The sequence below is a fragment of the Idiotropiscis lumnitzeri genome, chromosome 6 (genome assembly GCF_059441095.1).
Source record: "Idiotropiscis lumnitzeri isolate Australia: NSW breed Sydney's pygmy pipehorse chromosome 6, RoL_Ilum_1.0, whole genome shotgun sequence".
In the NCBI taxonomy this organism is placed as follows: domain Eukaryota; kingdom Metazoa; phylum Chordata; class Actinopteri; order Syngnathiformes; family Syngnathidae; genus Idiotropiscis; species Idiotropiscis lumnitzeri.
The window spans coordinates 4954948-4972599 of NC_142396.1; the positions used below are offsets into that span (position 1 = coordinate 4954948).

Sequence of the window (17652 nt, forward strand, 5' to 3'; positions counted from 1 at the left end):
GCCTTTTGCCTAAAATCAGCTGGGCTAGTCTCCAGTACCCCACAAACCTCAACAGGATGTGACATAATATATAGAATAAAAATAAATAAATAAAATAAAGGTGTGTCTCACGCTCTACATTGTCCTATTAATCCAGGATAGTCCTGGAATGGCTAAGAGATTTTTCTCAAAGGCAGCTGTCCACTTGTCTCTTGGCAGATTTGCCCTCCGTAGGGGTAAGAATCCTTCGTCCTGCAGCTTGTCATATCCTCTCAGGATCTTGGTTTGTGTGTGTGTGTTTTTGTTACAAGTTTCTTATTACTCCATCAGGTAGTTCCTGTTATGTTGGGACAGTCCGGCGAGGCCACGTGGTTCCACACATGGAGCAGGGCACTCCAATTACCGTCCGATCCAGGGTCAGTTGCTAACACGCTTACCATGCACTTGGACAGCGCTAATAAATGATTCATCTGACCGCTGAGCAGTGCAAAGAAAAGCCTAAGAGGTTACTGTAAGGTTACAGATGATTGAATACAGAGGTGGATGAGGGGGCTCCGGTTACAGGCGGACAAGGTAAGTGATAGGCAGAAAGAGAAAGGAGAAGTGGAATGGAGCTTTCCTCATTTGGTGGACCGATTACGGCGTGTAGCTTTTCAATGACAGACACACATGAGGTCATGTATAAAAGGTAACTCACTCATATTGATGTTAGAGACAACAGTATGTGTCACTCAGCTGAAATGCAAAACAAAAAGATAAGAGATATGAGACAAGTACTCCCGCACTCTTACTCTTACCCCCAGTCGATATCTGATGTCAATTCCACATCAATTGAATGATTTTGGTGTCATTATTGTTGAATTGACATCAGATGTCCACTGTTATTATTACTGACTACTACCTGTAGAGTACTCCTACTACCCCTACTAATGCTGCTTCTTCTATATCTTCTGCACCTCCTACTTACAAATAATGCTCTTATTCTTAGTAGTACGCCAACTACTCTTCATCCTTCTCTTTCTCCCACTTCTCATCCAACAAAAACTCCATCTACTCGTCCCCTGCCTTACTGCTGCTTCTAAGACTATAGCAGTACTCCTTCGACAACTTGCACAAATCTTGGTACTAAGTAATTCTAATACAAAACCTCCTCTTCCAGTGGATACTAACGACACAATTTGAGCCATAGCAGCAATTTAGCAGAGTTAATACGTCCCCCAATTGAACTGCAGTTTTTGTGGTACTTGCCTGACATCTGGTGGTGAACGTTAATACTGCAACGACAATGCAAAAGAGAAGGGGGGTGACAACGTCAATTTGAGGTTCTGATTTAGTTCGAATAATTTCCAAATGAGGTCACTAATCGTCTGTCACGATCTTTATTCACAGTATTATATTCTCTTTAAATTATAACGATTATACGTCGGGTTGCAAGAGAGTATATGACCGTGTTTTATTTGTCATTGTTCACCGTAAGATAATTACTTTATTTTTTTCCCTTGTCAACGTCACAGAAACGTCACTCGACTGTGGTTCGCTCCACACTGAAGTCAGATACTGCATCATATCAGCGAACGCGCTACCGTGCCTTAGCACCTTTCTTTCAAAATAAAACAAGTTTGGATATATTACAATAATAAAGAGGACTTTTCAAATAATATAACCCTTTAAATGATGTTGATATATATTTTCAAATGTGATAAAATAAAACAAAAGGACGCAGCTGGTCTAAAGTAACAAGGGAACGCACATAATATCTTAATCTGAAAATTTACACTCGGAAATTCTACTTTGTCTCCGTTAACTTGACAGACGCGGAGATCCGCGGGAGAGCGCTGTCCTAGGATAATCGCAGGTGGCGAGCCTGACAGATTGGCAGACGACAGAAACATGCGTTTGAATGCCATTTAAACATAAAAAAAAAAAATTAAATTGACGTCAATTATTCATCGTTCTCACTCCTTGGATGCTCAACTATGCGCTCGCCGGCTCGGTTCATCGCCAGCTGGGCTCTCACCATCCACATCCAACACCTTCTCCTCGCCGTCGTCCTCTCGTTCCTCTGCTGCACGCTGACGATGATTGACGGGGCCGAAAAACTGCGGCCTTGCACCGAGGTAAGGATGCGCACTTGATTCACGTTAATTCACGTTCCGTTCACGCTTAATTGCTCACCCTTTCCCTCCTTTCTTTGACGCTTTGCACTGATTGCGCTGCGCGTGACGTTCGATGTCCTTTGAGGGGGAAAAAAAATGCACATTTCCGGTTTCCTGAGATCAAGTATTCTTGTCGATCGCAATAACACAGGGGTGTCCAGACTTAGTTTCTCGAGGGCCACTTTTAATTCGTTCGGTGACCATGCTTGTAACTCAGAGCATTCATATCTCGAATCACCGTACCCGACTGAAATTAATAGATGAACCCTTAATCTGTCCCCCTCAAACACCAAAACGGTTTCATGCTTCCTGCAGAAGCACACGTGAGCATTCTGCGTGGATCTAAGGACGCAAACTATATATCAAGGCAAAATGTGGACAGAGAAATGCCTAATTTGAAAAAAAAAAAAAAGCATGTATTTCTAGGTGATGTTGTATTCATCACATTAAAAATAATCAGTTAGTTTGGGTAAAGAATTGCTAATGGGTTCTATATTGTTTTTAGATAGAACTATTAATTTCCAAACATCTGGGTGATAAAGCAGGAAGTCAAAGATTTTTTTTTGCCTGATTTGAGCAGCAACATAATCAAATCTCCATGTTCAGCACTAAAAGAAGCGCAAGCAAAGAAAGTGGTGCACAAAAATAAAACATAAGCCATATGTGTTGAAGTAAAGGAGGTGGTGCACCTAAAAAAAGGCAGTTTTCTTTTGCGTTGAGACTAAGTTCTGTTGTACAATGTAGCAAAACGACACTGTTCAAGTCAATTGTTAATTTTGGTGTATGGTACTGGCTGATGATAAAGAGTTTGGAAACCCCTGCCAGAACATGACTAATGAATGCTCCATCGCTCCAGTGTGTTGAACTTGGGCCACTGTGTGCTTATCAGTTTCCTGCATGGACTGTTTTTTCCCTGTCCAACTGCTCTGGATCAGCGCAACACCTCTTCTGAAGCCCACAGTGATGTCACACTGGTCCCCGAGATAGAAGGGCAGCATTCCTGAAAGCAATCACTGCCTACTAGGGCTGGGCAACTTGGCCTTGAAATTAAAATAAACATTTCCAATTATAATTGTTTTTTAAATTATTTTTATTTTATTTCCTCTTCATCGAAAAGGAAAAAGCCAAAGACAGACTGAAAATGCATTTCTTTAGGGAGTTTTCGGGCTCCTTTCTGTGTTTATGAGATTGGGCCTTGTCTCAGTTTGAAATCATTGAAAAATTTGTTCGTGCTACTTTGTTAGTTGCAACATATTTTAAAACCTAGTACATGGCAGCGGACTGATATTTCCTCATTGTGCAATGCTGCAAATCAAAATGTATTCCAAATGACTGGAGAAACCTGTTGATCTAAGATCTGTCCCATTTTTGCGGGCATATCATCAACGTAAATGATCCATGTTAGCAGAGACGCGCTGTGATAATAATAATAATAATAATAATAATAGCTTTTTAGATTTAAATTGGAGTATTTCATGAACAAAACTGTCTATTTTAAAAAAAATAATTAAAAAGTCATAATGTTATGAAAATAGTCATCTTATTCAAGATTAAAGTCATATATTTTATAAATTAACATCATATTACTAGAATAAAGTTGTTTTTTTCGAGAGCTAGTTGTAAGAATTTTTTTTTATTTAGGTAAACCATGTTTTTCGTGTCAAAAGTGGTATATATTTTAGATTGTTGGAAAAAAAATGTTTAATTGACCTATACACAAGTCGCATATTTTCAAGATAAAAAGTTTTTTTTTTCACTTTTAAGTAATAATTACTCAAATACATCAAAGAAATGATGAATTTGAAAATACAAATACAACTCTTTTTTTTCATAAAATTATAAGTTACATTTTGACAACAGACAACTTTTTACGTTAAAATACAACTTTAGTTATGTTTCCTCAATTTTCAATGTGGCCACAATACCCGTCTTGCAAATTCAAATCAATGACAGTGCAAAAAAACCCCAAAAACAAACAAAAAACGCCGCCGTCTCACCCAGTTGTTACCATAGACGTGAAGGCGGAATGTTGTGCTTCCGGACAAACATAAAACGAGTGTTCATTACTTGTAGCGCGAGTTTGTCTCATTCGAGACGCTTTGAGCTTGTAAACTCGGTCGCTTCATCTTTTATCGTGCAGTAAGCCTCACTTGCATAAAAGGGTGGAGGAGGGCGGTGGAAGGTGCCCTTTACTCTCTGCTCCATTAAACGCACCCCAGACACTTCATTAGGTACATCTGCTCAATCTACAAAGAATCATATTCCGAGGTTTGGGGTTTTTGTTTCAGCCATCGCACTGATTAGTAACTCAGCATATAATATGTTGTCGATTTGTTAGCTGATGGAAAACTGTGAATCAGAAAAGAAAAAAATGCATCTGTGAAACGTATTGACAGATATGTAACTCAAGAGAATGTTACTTAATGTTGTCGGTTTATGTGTTCTGTTTTTGTGTTGATTTGTGATTTTATTTTTTTTAAATTAAAAAAAAAATTTTTTTTAATTATTTTTATTTTTAATTAAAATGTTTTTAAATTATTTTTAATATATATATATATATATTTATTTATTTATATTTATATTTATTTATTTTTATATTTATTTATTTTTTTGCAGGAGGACTACTACTTTGAGTACACCGAGTGCCACAGTTCCGGCTCTCGGTGGCGGGCGGCCATCCCGCACAACCCCGGGGCCTGCGTTGGCCTGCCCGACCCGGTGCGCGGCACAGATTGTAGTAAGTCACTGGCATGTTCTGTTGTGCGTCCATCTGTCTGAGATGTGCGTGTGCGTGTGCATGTGTTGACACCTTATCAGCAGGCCAGAATTTTCCAAAACGCATCCTGACCGAATCTGCTTGGAGCGTCTCCAAAGAGGGCCAATGAACGCAGAACTGAAAAGAGGAGTTGCTCTCATTTTTGATGGCCGGTTTTGAAAATGGAATGCGTCTCTTTATTGATGAGAATGTCAACTGATTGTCAAACAATTCCTGATATATTTTTCATATTACGCAAATGATTTTTGTTTTTCAGATAAAAATTAGATTTTCAAAATTTAATAAAAGGTTATTTTTTTCACATTCCTTTAATTGAAGTAATTATACTAGGAGAATAAAGTTTTATAGTTCAATTTCATTTTCGAGCTAAAAAACCCTCCAACATATTTTAGAGATGTTAGCAAAACTGGTCGTATATTTTATAGATTAAAAGTTATGTTTTCAAGAATATTATTAACATTACGAGAATAGTTTTGTAATAATCAGTTATTTCAAGATATTTTTTTTTAAATGAAAGATTGGGCATTTTTCAGATTGAAGTCATCATATTATCAGAGTAAAGTACTAATGTAGCAAAAATGAAACTGTGTGTTTTGAGCCACAAAGGCCTGCCCGTTTTTTTATATATTCATATATATGAATTAATAACAGTGCATATTGAGAGCGCTCACTCGCTAACGCACGCACTCGACAAAAGTTTAACGTTCCCCTTCATCTGACGATGAGGTGGGTCTTAAACGTTAGCGGCCAAAACATGCCGAATTCAAATTAAACTGCACTAATAAACGAACCACCAGATGGTGCTGGAACTGCGTAAAAATGACCTGACCATTTTAACGCATCGTGACATGACGAGAATCGAAACAATATGGTGGCAATTTTAATATTACGATATTGGCGTTGCATCCCAATTGAATACCGTAAAATACACACTTTCGCTAGGATAGACCTGCTTGAAAAAAAAAAAAAAAATGTGAGCTTGCAAGCAAGCTAAGGCCCCTAATAAGGCCGTTACTTATTTGTAAAAATGAACACAATGATTACCGCATATGGGAAATGATCAAGTCTAGTAGGTCAAATGGAAGTGGAGCAGGAAGCAGGAAATAAAGTTCGTTAAACTGCTCACCAATGTGGTGAGACCAGTTATTAGACATGACCGCTAACAGGTTTGTCTTGTGTTGCATCAACACTGTGTACACCTCCTCCAATGTTGCTTTCTCCTCACAAATGCACGGCGTGTTATTTATTTATACGGACATGATGCCAGTAAAAATGAAGTTAACATCTACAAGCATCCTGATTCTTTTGCCACCCGGACATGTGACGCGTGACGTCACATTAAAAAGTTCTGTTACGTCCTAATATTTTGTATTTGTGCATGTAGCCTTTTCGTGCAAAGCCGGCGAGTTCCTGGAGATGTCGGCCCAAGAGTGTACCCGCTGCGCGGCGGGAAGTTACTCCCTGGGGAGTGGCATCCGCTTCGACGAATGGGAATCCATGCCGGCGGGGTTCAGTAGCCTAGCAACCGCCCTGGAAGTTGGCGCCCGCCGAGACGGCGATCTCACGTGCAACAGGTGACGCAAATATGCATTATGTTTGTCTGCAAGGTCATCGGAACAAACGCCATGTATGGTATATAGTTTCATAAAAAACTTTCCAACATTTTTGGGGCAAATTTTACTTGCAATGGCATATTGGATATCAACATTAATTATACATTTTCAAATGAACTAAAATTGAATACAAAATTTATTTGGCTTGCTTGGCCTGATGCATGGCGACGACAACGTGCCGAATTCAGACTGTGGTATATCGATGCTCTCCCGATATGTTTTATTCATGCGTGTATCTGAGCTGTGCCACAGTGAGAATTTATTCATCTCCCGCCCCACAGCTCTTCTTGGGTGCCTAAGGGAAGCTATCTAGAGTCCAATCGGGACGAGTGCACGGTCTCGCTGGTGTACTCGGTCCACCTGAAGAAGCAGGGATCCGTTACTTTTGAGTACCAGTACCCGGACAACAACCTGCTCTTTGAGTTCTTTGTGAGTAGCAAACGCACATATTTTGCGCCCAAACTTTTGTGGTCAAGGCCCGCATTGGATTTCTATGAAGGACAGATAGGGCAGCTCATTTTGTTGATGAGGTTTCTAAAAGGAAAAAAAACAATGAATTCTCATTTTGTATTAACAGGAGGGGTGGGAGACAGGGGGAGAGAGGGAGAGAGAGAGGGAGGGAGAGAGAGAATGGGAGGGAGGGGGGGAGAGGGAGGTAGCGAGAGGGTGAGGGAGAGAGGGGGAGGGGGAGAGAGGGAGGGAGAGAGAGAATGAGAGAGGGAGAGGAAGAGAAGGAGAGGAAGAGAGAGAAAGAGTGCGAGAGAGAGGGAGGGGTTGAGAGAGAGAGAGAGAGAGAGGGGGGGGGGGGGGAGGGAGGGACAGGGAGGGGGAGAGGGTGAGGGAGAGAGAGAGAGAAATGTAAATGAAATATGATTGTGCTGAATGGATTGCAGATTCAGAATGACCAGTGTCAAGAGATGGATCAGGCCTCAGAAACTAAATGGCTTAAACTCACCAACACAGGAGAGTGGGCTACACACACGGTAAGTTCAACAGCCTGTTATACATGAACCGATTATCTTCATCTCAACATTTTGTTTTGTTAACATGTTCACCAGGTGAACCTCAAGTCCGGCACCAACATCATGTACTGGAGGACCGGTGCCGTCACGGTGGGCACCAAAACAGTGAAACCTGTGTTGCTGAAAAACGTCCAAATAGAAGGTTTGTCTTTTATCTTCAGCTTTTTCTTTTGTAATGATTATTTGATCAAACATTCATGCGTTGCACCTGTACGCTTTCCTTCCATGTTCAGGTGTAGCCTACACATCTGAGTGTTTCCCTTGTAAACCGGGTACGTTCAGCCGAGAGCCGGGATCCTCTACGTGCGAGCCCTGCCCCAGAGACACCTTTTCGGGCCACGGGGCGAGCTCCTGCTCCCCCTGTGACACGGCCACGCAATATGCAGGTAGACACGCACACACCCCCACACACACACGCATGGACAAACAGGGTTTGATTTATTGAACTTGATTTCTTATGGCGGGAAACTGTTGAATCCCTTTTGACAAATCCAAAAGTCTGTGCAAGTGAATGAGTTAACGTTGATTTTATTTATTTTTTATTTTATAGATGAAGGATCTGGACAATGTAAGAACAGACCTCCATGTTCCAAGAAAGACTTTTTCAGCATTCACACGGCGTGCGGTAACGACGGGAAGGTGAGAAAACCTGGTGGCTCTTAACCGATCACCTTGCGGAAATCGTCACGCATTTTTCTCTGCAACTGCAGACGCAGGTGCTATACAAGTGGATCGAGCCAAAGGTCTGCCTGGAAAATTTGCCCGGAGCCGAGGCGCTGCCGCCCGGTGGCGAGCGAGAGCCTTGCCCTCCCTGCAACCCTGGTTTCTATAACAACGACACGTCCGTCTGCTTGCCTTGCCCTTCCGGGACCTACTCGGATGGAATGAAACGTACAGCGCGTTTTTGTCATCGCTTGTGTTTCTTCATTACGCCTCTTGCCCTTTTTGTTCATCTGTTCACTTTTGTCTCCCTGGTCAGCGTGTCAGCAGTGCCCGGCGGGCACCGAGCCCACCCTTGGTTTTGAGTACAAGTGGTGGAACGTTCTTCCCTCTAACATGAAGACGTCTTGCTTCAACGTGGGCAACTCCAAGTGTGACGCCATGAACGGTGACCATAAAAAAAAAAATAAAAAAAAATCCTTGTTGGACAAAAATAATGAATGGTACCTCATAATCCAACTCCTTCATAAATTAAAGGTGATGTGGTCGACATCACCTGTGGTAGACATTTCTGGCCCTCTTTTAGTGCCTTATGTCTTTGCCCGGTTAAATTTATTTTATTGTGAACTAAAACTAATTTAAAACTCTGCAATGAAAACAAAAATGATTTTTTTTTGTACTTTTTCCGATATTTTTTATAATGGGTCATTCTGACTCCCAAAACAACGGGACCCCGTCAAGCACCTTTGACAGAGCTGGTACTTTTTTTTTTTTTTTTTTCTACATATTGTTCAATTTGACTAACGGGCAACCTCATTGTATCTTCTAGGCTGGGAGATGGCCCGCGATCACATCCGGAGCGGGGCGGGAAGCTCGGATAATGACTATCTCATCCTCAGCATCCATATTCCCGGCTTCAAGTGAGCATGTCGCTTTTGTCACTCGCTGTCTTGTCGTCGCTTGTCATAACTCTTTTCCTTCCTCCGACTTCCACCAGGCTCCCGACGTCCGTATCCAGTCACACGGGCACAGAATTTGGCCGGATTACGTTCGAGTTTGAGACTGTGTGCACCGTTGACTGTGAATTCTACTTCATGATGGTGAGGGGCAAACACCTGACCATGTCTACAATATATATTTTTATCTATCTCATTTATTTATTTATTTTCTTCATTCCTTTTTTTTTTTGGGAAGGATGTGAACCGGAAGAGCACCACTGTGGTCGAGTCTTGGGAGAAGAGCAAAACAAGACAGTCGTACACACACATCATGACCAAAAACGCCTCCGTTTCGTACACGTGGGCGTTCCAAAGGACCAACCAGCCCACCGACGTAAGTCAAACAACGCGGACGTGCTGATTGACTTTCAAAGGGATTTCAGTGACAACCCGCTTAGGTAGTGAACTAGGCAAGAACATTTCAAATGCTTGGTCGCTATGTTGATATGGCTACAGTGCAAAAAATTAAATAAAAAATTGAATTGTGTTTTTCACTGTATTTACAATTGTTGCCATAGTAACATCCATACTATTTCCATCCATTTAGTTTTTGTATTTTCCGTATTATTCATTAATTTATTTATGGGTCTATTTTGATTGAACTTTACTTTTGAAACTGCTGTTATAAATATTTTTTTTTTTATTTATTTATTTTTTTTTTAATTTTTTATTTACATTTTTTTATTCTTATTAAAATGATTAATAATTAATAATTTTGTTAATTACAAAACTGTTGATAGAGCTATTACTTTTTTAATTTATTCATTACTTTATTTTGAGTTGGATAATAACTATACATACTGCATACATATCGCTGGTGTCGGGCCAAAACCTCACATTTGACAATTTTTAAACGTCTCAGAATTTTTTATTTTTTTTCATTAATCAACATTATTGGTCAGTCCACACATGAGTCTTATTTTTACAATTTGTCTAAAGTGTCTAAAATGTTGAAAATGTTTGCCTCTCAGTGATGATGCAATGTCAATGGTTGAACAAATGAGCTGTCCTGAAAAGTCGTGACTCTAGATAATTTCTGTACAGCTTCCTGTCCCTTCTTTTAGTCCATTTTTTTAATACATCTTTCCATTCGCACAAACCTAATGTCCACTTATGTGTGTGTTACGTCATGTAGGTCCGTCGCTACGTGAACGACGTGGCGCGCATCTACTCCATCTGGGTGAGCAACGCGGTGGACGGGGTGTCGTCCGAGTGTCGGGCCTGCGCCCTCAGTGCGCAGCAGTCCGGCTCGGCTTGCGTGCCGTGCCCGCCGGGTCACTACATCGATCCGCAGAGCAGCCGCTGCATCGAATGTCCTCCCGACACATACCTGCTCCCCCAGTCCACGCTGGGAGCCGACGCTTGCAAGCCTTGTGGACCGGGCAGCCAAAGCAGCAAGGTTGGCTCTCCTTTAATGTCAACGTAAAATAAACAGATCCACTAAAAGACATGTTTGTCCGTTCACAGTAACCACACAATTAGATGTCACACTGCTATAAAACAGTTGTACTGATTAATATAGTGGCGCATTTAAACGGCAGATCAGAATAGATCGTCTTTTTTTGTTTTTCTTTTTTTTTGGGCACTGTAACTTTTTTTTTTGTAGCACTACGTAGAGTAAATGAAAAATTTTTAAAGAAATTTTCATAAATTTTATTTGATCAAATTACATTACAGCACCATTTTTTAAAATAAATTTTGATTTGATTTTAGACAAGAAAATAAAGGTGCCTGGTATACACGATGTGAATTTAAGAAATAAAAAATTCTATATGTAAAAAAAAAAAAAAAAATAATTTTTTTTCATTGTATTGCCTTTGCTTCTGTTCACTAGAATTAAGCTGCAAAAAAAAAAAAAAATCTAATAAAATGCTCCACAAAGAAAAATTTTTTTTTTTCACGTCTTGAAAGCGCTGGAAAAAAAAGTCACATCTTGTAGTCCGGAAATTACAGTTGATTTTTTTTTTCCGTATTTATTTAAGAAAAATTGTCGAAATGCTCGTAATGAAAGAATCAAACTAAAAACAATTACTTTTACTGCGTTCACACTGATGAATAATTACGATTGTCCTTTCTCATTCAATGCACGTATTGTCCACGTCTGTTAGTCCTTCACATGAACACAAAATACACATTTGATTGTTCTGTCACATGCACACAATTGTGCTTTGGTATAAACATACAATGTGCATGTTTGTCCCTTCACACATTGATGACCACGCCTCATCCACTTTTGCCATTGACCCGTCCTTTGTGCTTCACGTTCTGTTCCAGGACCACCGCTTATGTTACAGCGACTGTCACTTCACGCACACGGACGGCAACGTCACCATGACCTTCGACTTCAGCCCGCTGGGCTCGGTGGGAACGTTGATGAACGGGCCGAGCTTCACCTCCAAGGGAACCAAGTACTTCCACTTGTTCAACATCAGCTTGTGCGGAGGACAGGTGAGAGGACATGACATCGTTATTATGTGCATGTTTGTGTTCTAATCTACATGGGAATATGAACGGGGGATGTCACCATGAAAAGTACTTGTTGCAAAAAATGAGAATTTAACTCATTTAACATTTAATCCCAGAAATTTTCACGAGAGGAAACCCCTGAATTCCAGCGTTTTTCTGGATTTTGATGGATTTTGCGAGGCCAACAGAATATTGTGTTCTAATATTATAAAAACATGAAGCTGTGACGTAAAAAAAAAAGACGCATAAATACGTCTTTGGGAGGCGGGGACTACTTTTTTGAAAAAGTGTATATATATGTTTTATGGATTGAATGAGTTAATAGGATGAATAAAACAAACTAAATCTTCACACAAGGCGATTGGAATTTTATTGCAAATTGTGCAAATGTTCAACTCACAGTTATAATTTTGCCCAAATAAGATGAAATGTGGGAAATTTGCCCTCATTTCAGTCTCACTGTCTCTTGCCAGGTTTGCTAGAGAAAAAGGATGGCAGGAAAAAGTAAAAAAAAAAAAAAAATAGATCAATAAATTGTCGGGCCTGGCAAAAAAAAAAAAGCCGGGCGTGATTTACGCATTCCACGGCAGTGAATGTGTTAATATTGTCTGTGCATGCCCCTCTTAAGGATCACCTGGCCTCGTGCAAAGACAACGTGACCGACCTCTCCGTCAGCGATTCTCTGAGCGAGCGTGGTGACGGCGGTAACGCTGTCAAGACCTTCGTCTGCCAATCAACCGTAATCCCAGCCAGCGGACGAGGCTTCAACACGGCGCTCATCTCGCAGTCCATTAACCTGGCTGACACCTTCCTCGGTGAGCGGCAGAGTACACGATGTACGCAACGAGCGGCTGGCCGTGCTGTACGCGCTAAAACTTGTCATGTTGAACAGGCGCAACAGTGGAGAGTACACATGCCGGTATAAAGGCAAGACCAGATCTTTACCCCCACCCCGCTGGGAAAGTGCCAGATGTCAACTTCTACTTCCGGTAAGACATGCACACGTCCGTAATTAAAAAAAAAAAAAAAAAAAAAAAAAGTCTAATCCCTCCTATCATTGCGGCCGGTATCACAAAATGATGTGATTATTTTTATTTTTTATTTTTTTTCATTTATTTCGTTTTATTTAATGTGATAATTAAGCTTTACACAATCAACATTTTTGAGGTTTGAAAATAATTATATCCGATTGCCAATTTGGTCAGAAGATTTTTCAGAAGATATTTACTTTACAGGTGACCACCGATATAGTGAAAATGCATTTGGAAAAAATATTTTAAACTCATTTACTACCATTGACGGCTAAATACGTCAAATATGCATTCTTTTACTCAACTGGTAGTGAATGATTTAAATCCCCCATTTTTTTTCAGAAAAAAAGGCTGATAAACATTAAATATTCACTTGAATATTTACAACATTTTGTGGGACTAAAACGTATCGTCATTCAGCAAAGGTTTAGTATGTCTGTTAACAACGCACATATTTCTGTGTTTGTTCAAACTACACGCTTGCCTGCTGTGAATGGCTGAATGTGCCTGGCTGGAAATTTCTGTAACTTATGCTGAGTTTTAAAAGTTTTTATCCGTCGTATTTGTCGCCAAGGTCTTTGGAGCCCACCTCGTCTTGTGAAGCGGGCCGCAGCACAGTGGTGTCGGTGCGCTGCGATCCCTTAAAAAGCTCCAAAGGAGAACTATCCGTACCCAGGTAAGAACATCGCCATCACGGCTTGATGAACCGGCTTCCCGATGTTACGCTCACTGACAAAATTCCAGGAAGTTGAGAACTTTTCTTGGGAATTAATGAGCATTCATCAGAATAAGATTTGGCTAATTTATGAGTTATTTCCCGTGGAACATTTCAAATCTGGAAAATTTCCCATCTTAACTTCTCATGGAAAGTTCCCAAAACATTTCATGAATATTTTGTGACTATTCCACCTGTGCGGCCCCTTGCTGACCCCTCACGCCCGTTGCAGTACGTGTCCCGCGGGAACGTGTGACGGCTGCACTTTTCATTTCCTGTGGGAGAGCTCCGGGGCGTGTCCCACGTGCACCCAGAGCGACTATCACAGCATCGAGGGAGCCTGCAAAGCGGGACAAATGGTTTGTGGAGTCCATCCTGTCTCAGTTTATTTTCTTTCCATTATTTTTACCCTCCCACCATTTATTTTGCTAGTGCTTATCCTCATTTGCTGTTTGTCAAAATACACCAAGGATGAGGAATTATTGTACTTGTTAGACCGTAATTTAAAGCATCACCTGCCCTGTACATTATTTCTGTTTTCATGTCGTATGACGTTTCCCAGGGATATTTTTCCATATGAAAAACATGTTGCATGAACACTTTGATGTATTTTGGGAGGCTGGAACATGTTCATATAATTTCCATTCATTTCAATGGGGAAGGTTGATTTGGGTTTGAGGTAAACAATTAACTCATTCAATCCATAAAACATACATTTTTGAAAACATAGTCCCCGCCTCCCAAAGACGTATTTATACGTTTTTTTAATTATTATTTTTTGCGTCATAGCTCCATGTTTTTATTGCATTAGAACACAATATTCTGTTGGCCTCGCAAAATCAGTCAAAATCCAGAAAAACGCTGGAATTAGAGGGTTTCCTCTCGTGAAAATTTCTGGGATTAAATAAGTTAAAAGGCAATTTTGTGTTTTTTTTTTTTTTTTTTTTTTTTTAAATTATTTTTATTTATTTTATTTTATTTTTTTTTATGAAGAGCCCCAGACTTGAACACTTTCTGTGCGTTTGTGTGCAGGATCTGTTGTACGTATGGACGGAGCCCAAGGTTTGCATAGGAGGTGTGAGCTTGCCCGACAAGGAGACGCGGCCGTGCGAAGGGATGGACCTCTGGGTGCAGATCTGCGCCGGATTGGGCGCCTTTCTTACCGTGCTGCTCGTCTCACTCACCTGCTACTTCTGGAAGAAGAACAAGCGGTACGCCATCACTGACTGTTTTATCAATCTTGTATACAGTACTTGCAGTACTCTTTGTGTGTTCCTTTACATACACACTTTGTTTGTCTTTTCTCGAGCAATCTACTCCTCTGTGCAACCTTCGTATGCACACAATGCAAATATTGAAAGTAACTATCATGAAAAAGCATTTTGATTGATGGAAACAAATACAAATAAATGATTAAAAAAAACAACTTACTGAAAGTACATCTTGCGTTTATAATAATAATAACTTTATAATGATGTAATAATATAATAATAATGTCCTTCGTTTTCAGATTTGTCAATATCACACATGAGCTTTCTGGGCTAATTTTAAATGTATTCTTATTGATATTACTGTGCCTTTGCACAGAAGATGGAACGTCAAACAGTCTTTGAGAACTTTTTTTTTTTTTACCTTGCAAATATTTAAAAACCTAATGCTAAAACCAAACTAGTGGCAATCCTGGTCAACCGTGACGTAAAGAAAAAGCATTGTGGGTAATGTAGTGTCATGGCTAACCTGTGAGACAGAGTCCAAAAGCGCATTGCGTTTATGACCTCGGATATAGAAGCACTCAAAGAAACGTAACGTTACATATTTTCCAATATACTAATTTATTGCAAAAAAAATCCCAAAACAATCAAACATTTTGTTGTTGTTTTAGGTGCATACCCCATTTCGATCGTGTCGATCAGGCGTGCCCAAGTGCGGTCTTTATGATTCCCTATCCAACCTGTCATAGATGCCTCTCTGGTGCAACACACCTGATTCTAATCACCACGATCGTTATCAGGCTTTTGCAAACTTTGCTAATGAGCTGAACATTTGAATCAGGTGTGTTGGAACGTAAAACAGGCTGGAGAGGGGCTTTTGTGGAACGGACATGAGCGCCCCATATGTCAATCAATTTACTACTTATAAAAAAAAACAATAAAAATTGTATGGCTACAAATTTTGAGGCCCCAGTATCTATTTCCTCGTGTTGACTGTGTCTCATCTGCGCGGCAGGTTGGAGTATAAGTACTCGCGCCTGGTCATGTCCGCCAACAGCAAGGAGTGCGAGATACCAGGCGCCGACAGCTGCGCCGTCATGGAGGGCGAGAACGACGGCGACATGGACGACGACGTGGTCTACTCCAAACCCTCGCTGCTCGGAAAACTCAAAGCCATAGCGTCCAAGGTGAGTCGCACAGACGCTGTACGCCAACTTGTAAAAAGTTCCACATGGCTGCCACCAGGTGGCAGACTCAACAAAAAAATTGGGAAGTGGTAATCCGCCACATATGACAAAGTTACAGTTCTAAACCAAATCGAAATGAATAAATAACCACGTGGGTGAACACACGTAACGAATCCTGTGAATTACCTCACAACAACAAAACTGTAATTATAAATTAAGAGTACATCTCCTACACAAGGGTAAAAAAAAGTCATTTCTCGCAGTTGTTTTGTATGACCGCCTGAATTTATTATTTTTTTTTCGTCTTTAATGCAGAAAAATGGGGAAAGCTACGAAAACATGCAGCTAAACTCATCTCATTCCAAAGCCTTGGTTTGGAGTTAAAACAACGGAGATCTAAACAGAGAGAGACCCTCAGGAGACTGTCCACTTGTGAAGACCCCTTTAAAGCAGTCACCCACCTCTATGAGCTTTGCTGGGCGCACACACACGCACACGCACAGTGGCCTTCGAGTGGGTAAAAGCTCAGGGTAAGCTGGGGAAGTGTCATTTTGTGATTTTCTTTATTTTGATGGACTTAACTACGAGGTGGGCATTTTGTGTTATGACTCCCCCACTCCCCACTTCCCGTACTCCCCTCCCCACCTCACCTGTGGCCACTCGTCATCTGTGTGTATTGTTTTTGTTTTGCTCCAATTGTTGTACAGCGAGGTGGATTCTGAAGTTGTTTACTTCGAATAAATTATGACTTATTTATGTATAAGAGGAGCCCAGTTGGTTGCTTTTTATTCTTTTTGGATGGTTGGAAAATACAAAAAATGAAAATAATTTCAAATTTTCTTATTTAATTTTTTAAAGCATGTGTGAAAATTTTAAGAACAAAGGAACATTAAAGAACTGTAGTATGTACCCTATTTTAAAATATTTTTAAGTAAATAATTAGTAATTTAAACAATTTATTTTTTTTAAAATTATGATATAATTAAGTTGCAGGTTTTTTTTTTTACTGAAAACATCGTTTATTTCACTAAACAGTACTGTGAAAATCAAGCCCCCTATAATTGATTTCCACATCCTATTGGTCCTTATTCTATTTGCCAACGTTTGTGTAATGACGTCATCCACCAGCAGAGGTCGCTGTGGCCGGAGAAAACGAGCCTCCCCTCGGTCAAAACAAAACAAAAAAACAAACAACAATAAAACCTAAATATATTGGTCAAAAACTGGTCCGATCAGCTCCTTGAGTCAATTTGACCAAATCTTTTGGGTCGTTACACAAAAAAAAATGAACATTTGGTCAAACTGACCCATGTAGGGATCGGTCCAATTTTTGACCCCATTTTTTTTTTTTTTTTGACCCGGCAGTTTTAAGAGTGTGTTATTTATTAATGTTATGGATATTTTAACAACCAATTAAAAATGACACAATTTTTACCACGAGGCTAACAAACTTTATTCAAGTCACAATTCGTGACACATTATTGCCGCTTCTTAAAAAAATAAATAAAAAAAATCTCCTGTTCTTTGTTGTTGTGGGAGTTTTGCTAAGTGGAGAGAGCACTTTGTCCTCGAGCGGCCAGCTCGCCAACAACTGCTTTAATTGGAGTGGCGTCACTCAGGAAACAGATTAGAGCCAGCCTCATTGGCATCTTCCGACATGCACTCTCAATCGAGCCCCTGTGCGTGTGTGTGCGTGTGCGCGCGCGTGTGTGTGCGCGCGTGTGGGAGAGTAAAGGGCTGGTGAGGGGCTGCCAATGTTGCTGAGGAGACATCTATCCACACACTCGCCAGTCAGCAGTTTTTCTACAATTTAGCTGAGATTGAGAGTCACTTCACAC

General features: G+C 40.4%; 1 protein-coding gene across 1 annotated transcript; it reads left to right on the forward strand.

The window, feature by feature from the left end:
• Positions 1-1778: 1778 nt before the first annotated feature.
• Positions 1779-16577, forward strand: elapor2a (endosome-lysosome associated apoptosis and autophagy regulator family member 2a). Its single transcript, XM_088299171.1, has 22 exons — positions 1779-2096; positions 4752-4872; positions 6296-6485; positions 6806-6953; positions 7418-7507; positions 7583-7688; positions 7780-7932; positions 8097-8185; positions 8257-8437; positions 8526-8654; positions 9036-9126; positions 9204-9306; positions 9401-9538; positions 10340-10603; positions 11479-11652; positions 12299-12485; positions 12563-12659; positions 13276-13377; positions 13649-13775; positions 14449-14627; positions 15643-15814; positions 16130-16577. Exons 1-22 carry the CDS (start codon positions 1956-1958, stop codon positions 16196-16198), a joined length of 3051 nt encoding a protein of 1016 aa, XP_088155297.1. The 5' UTR covers positions 1779-1955; the 3' UTR covers positions 16199-16577.
• The last annotated feature ends 1075 nt before the right edge of the window (positions 16578-17652 follow it).

Excerpts from the sequence above, each read along its gene's own strand:
- elapor2a (XM_088299171.1), top strand. The coding sequence starts at position 1,956 with ATGCGCTCGCCGGCTCGGTTCATCGCCAGCTGGGCTCTCACCATCCAC. Across the intron at positions 4,873-6,295 it reads GGTGCGCGGCACAGATTGTA|CCTTTTCGTGCAAAGCCGGC; the intron begins GTAAGTCACTGG and ends TTGTGCATGTAG. Across the intron at positions 12,660-13,275 it reads GATGTCAACTTCTACTTCCG|GTCTTTGGAGCCCACCTCGT; the intron begins GTAAGACATGCA and ends TTTGTCGCCAAG.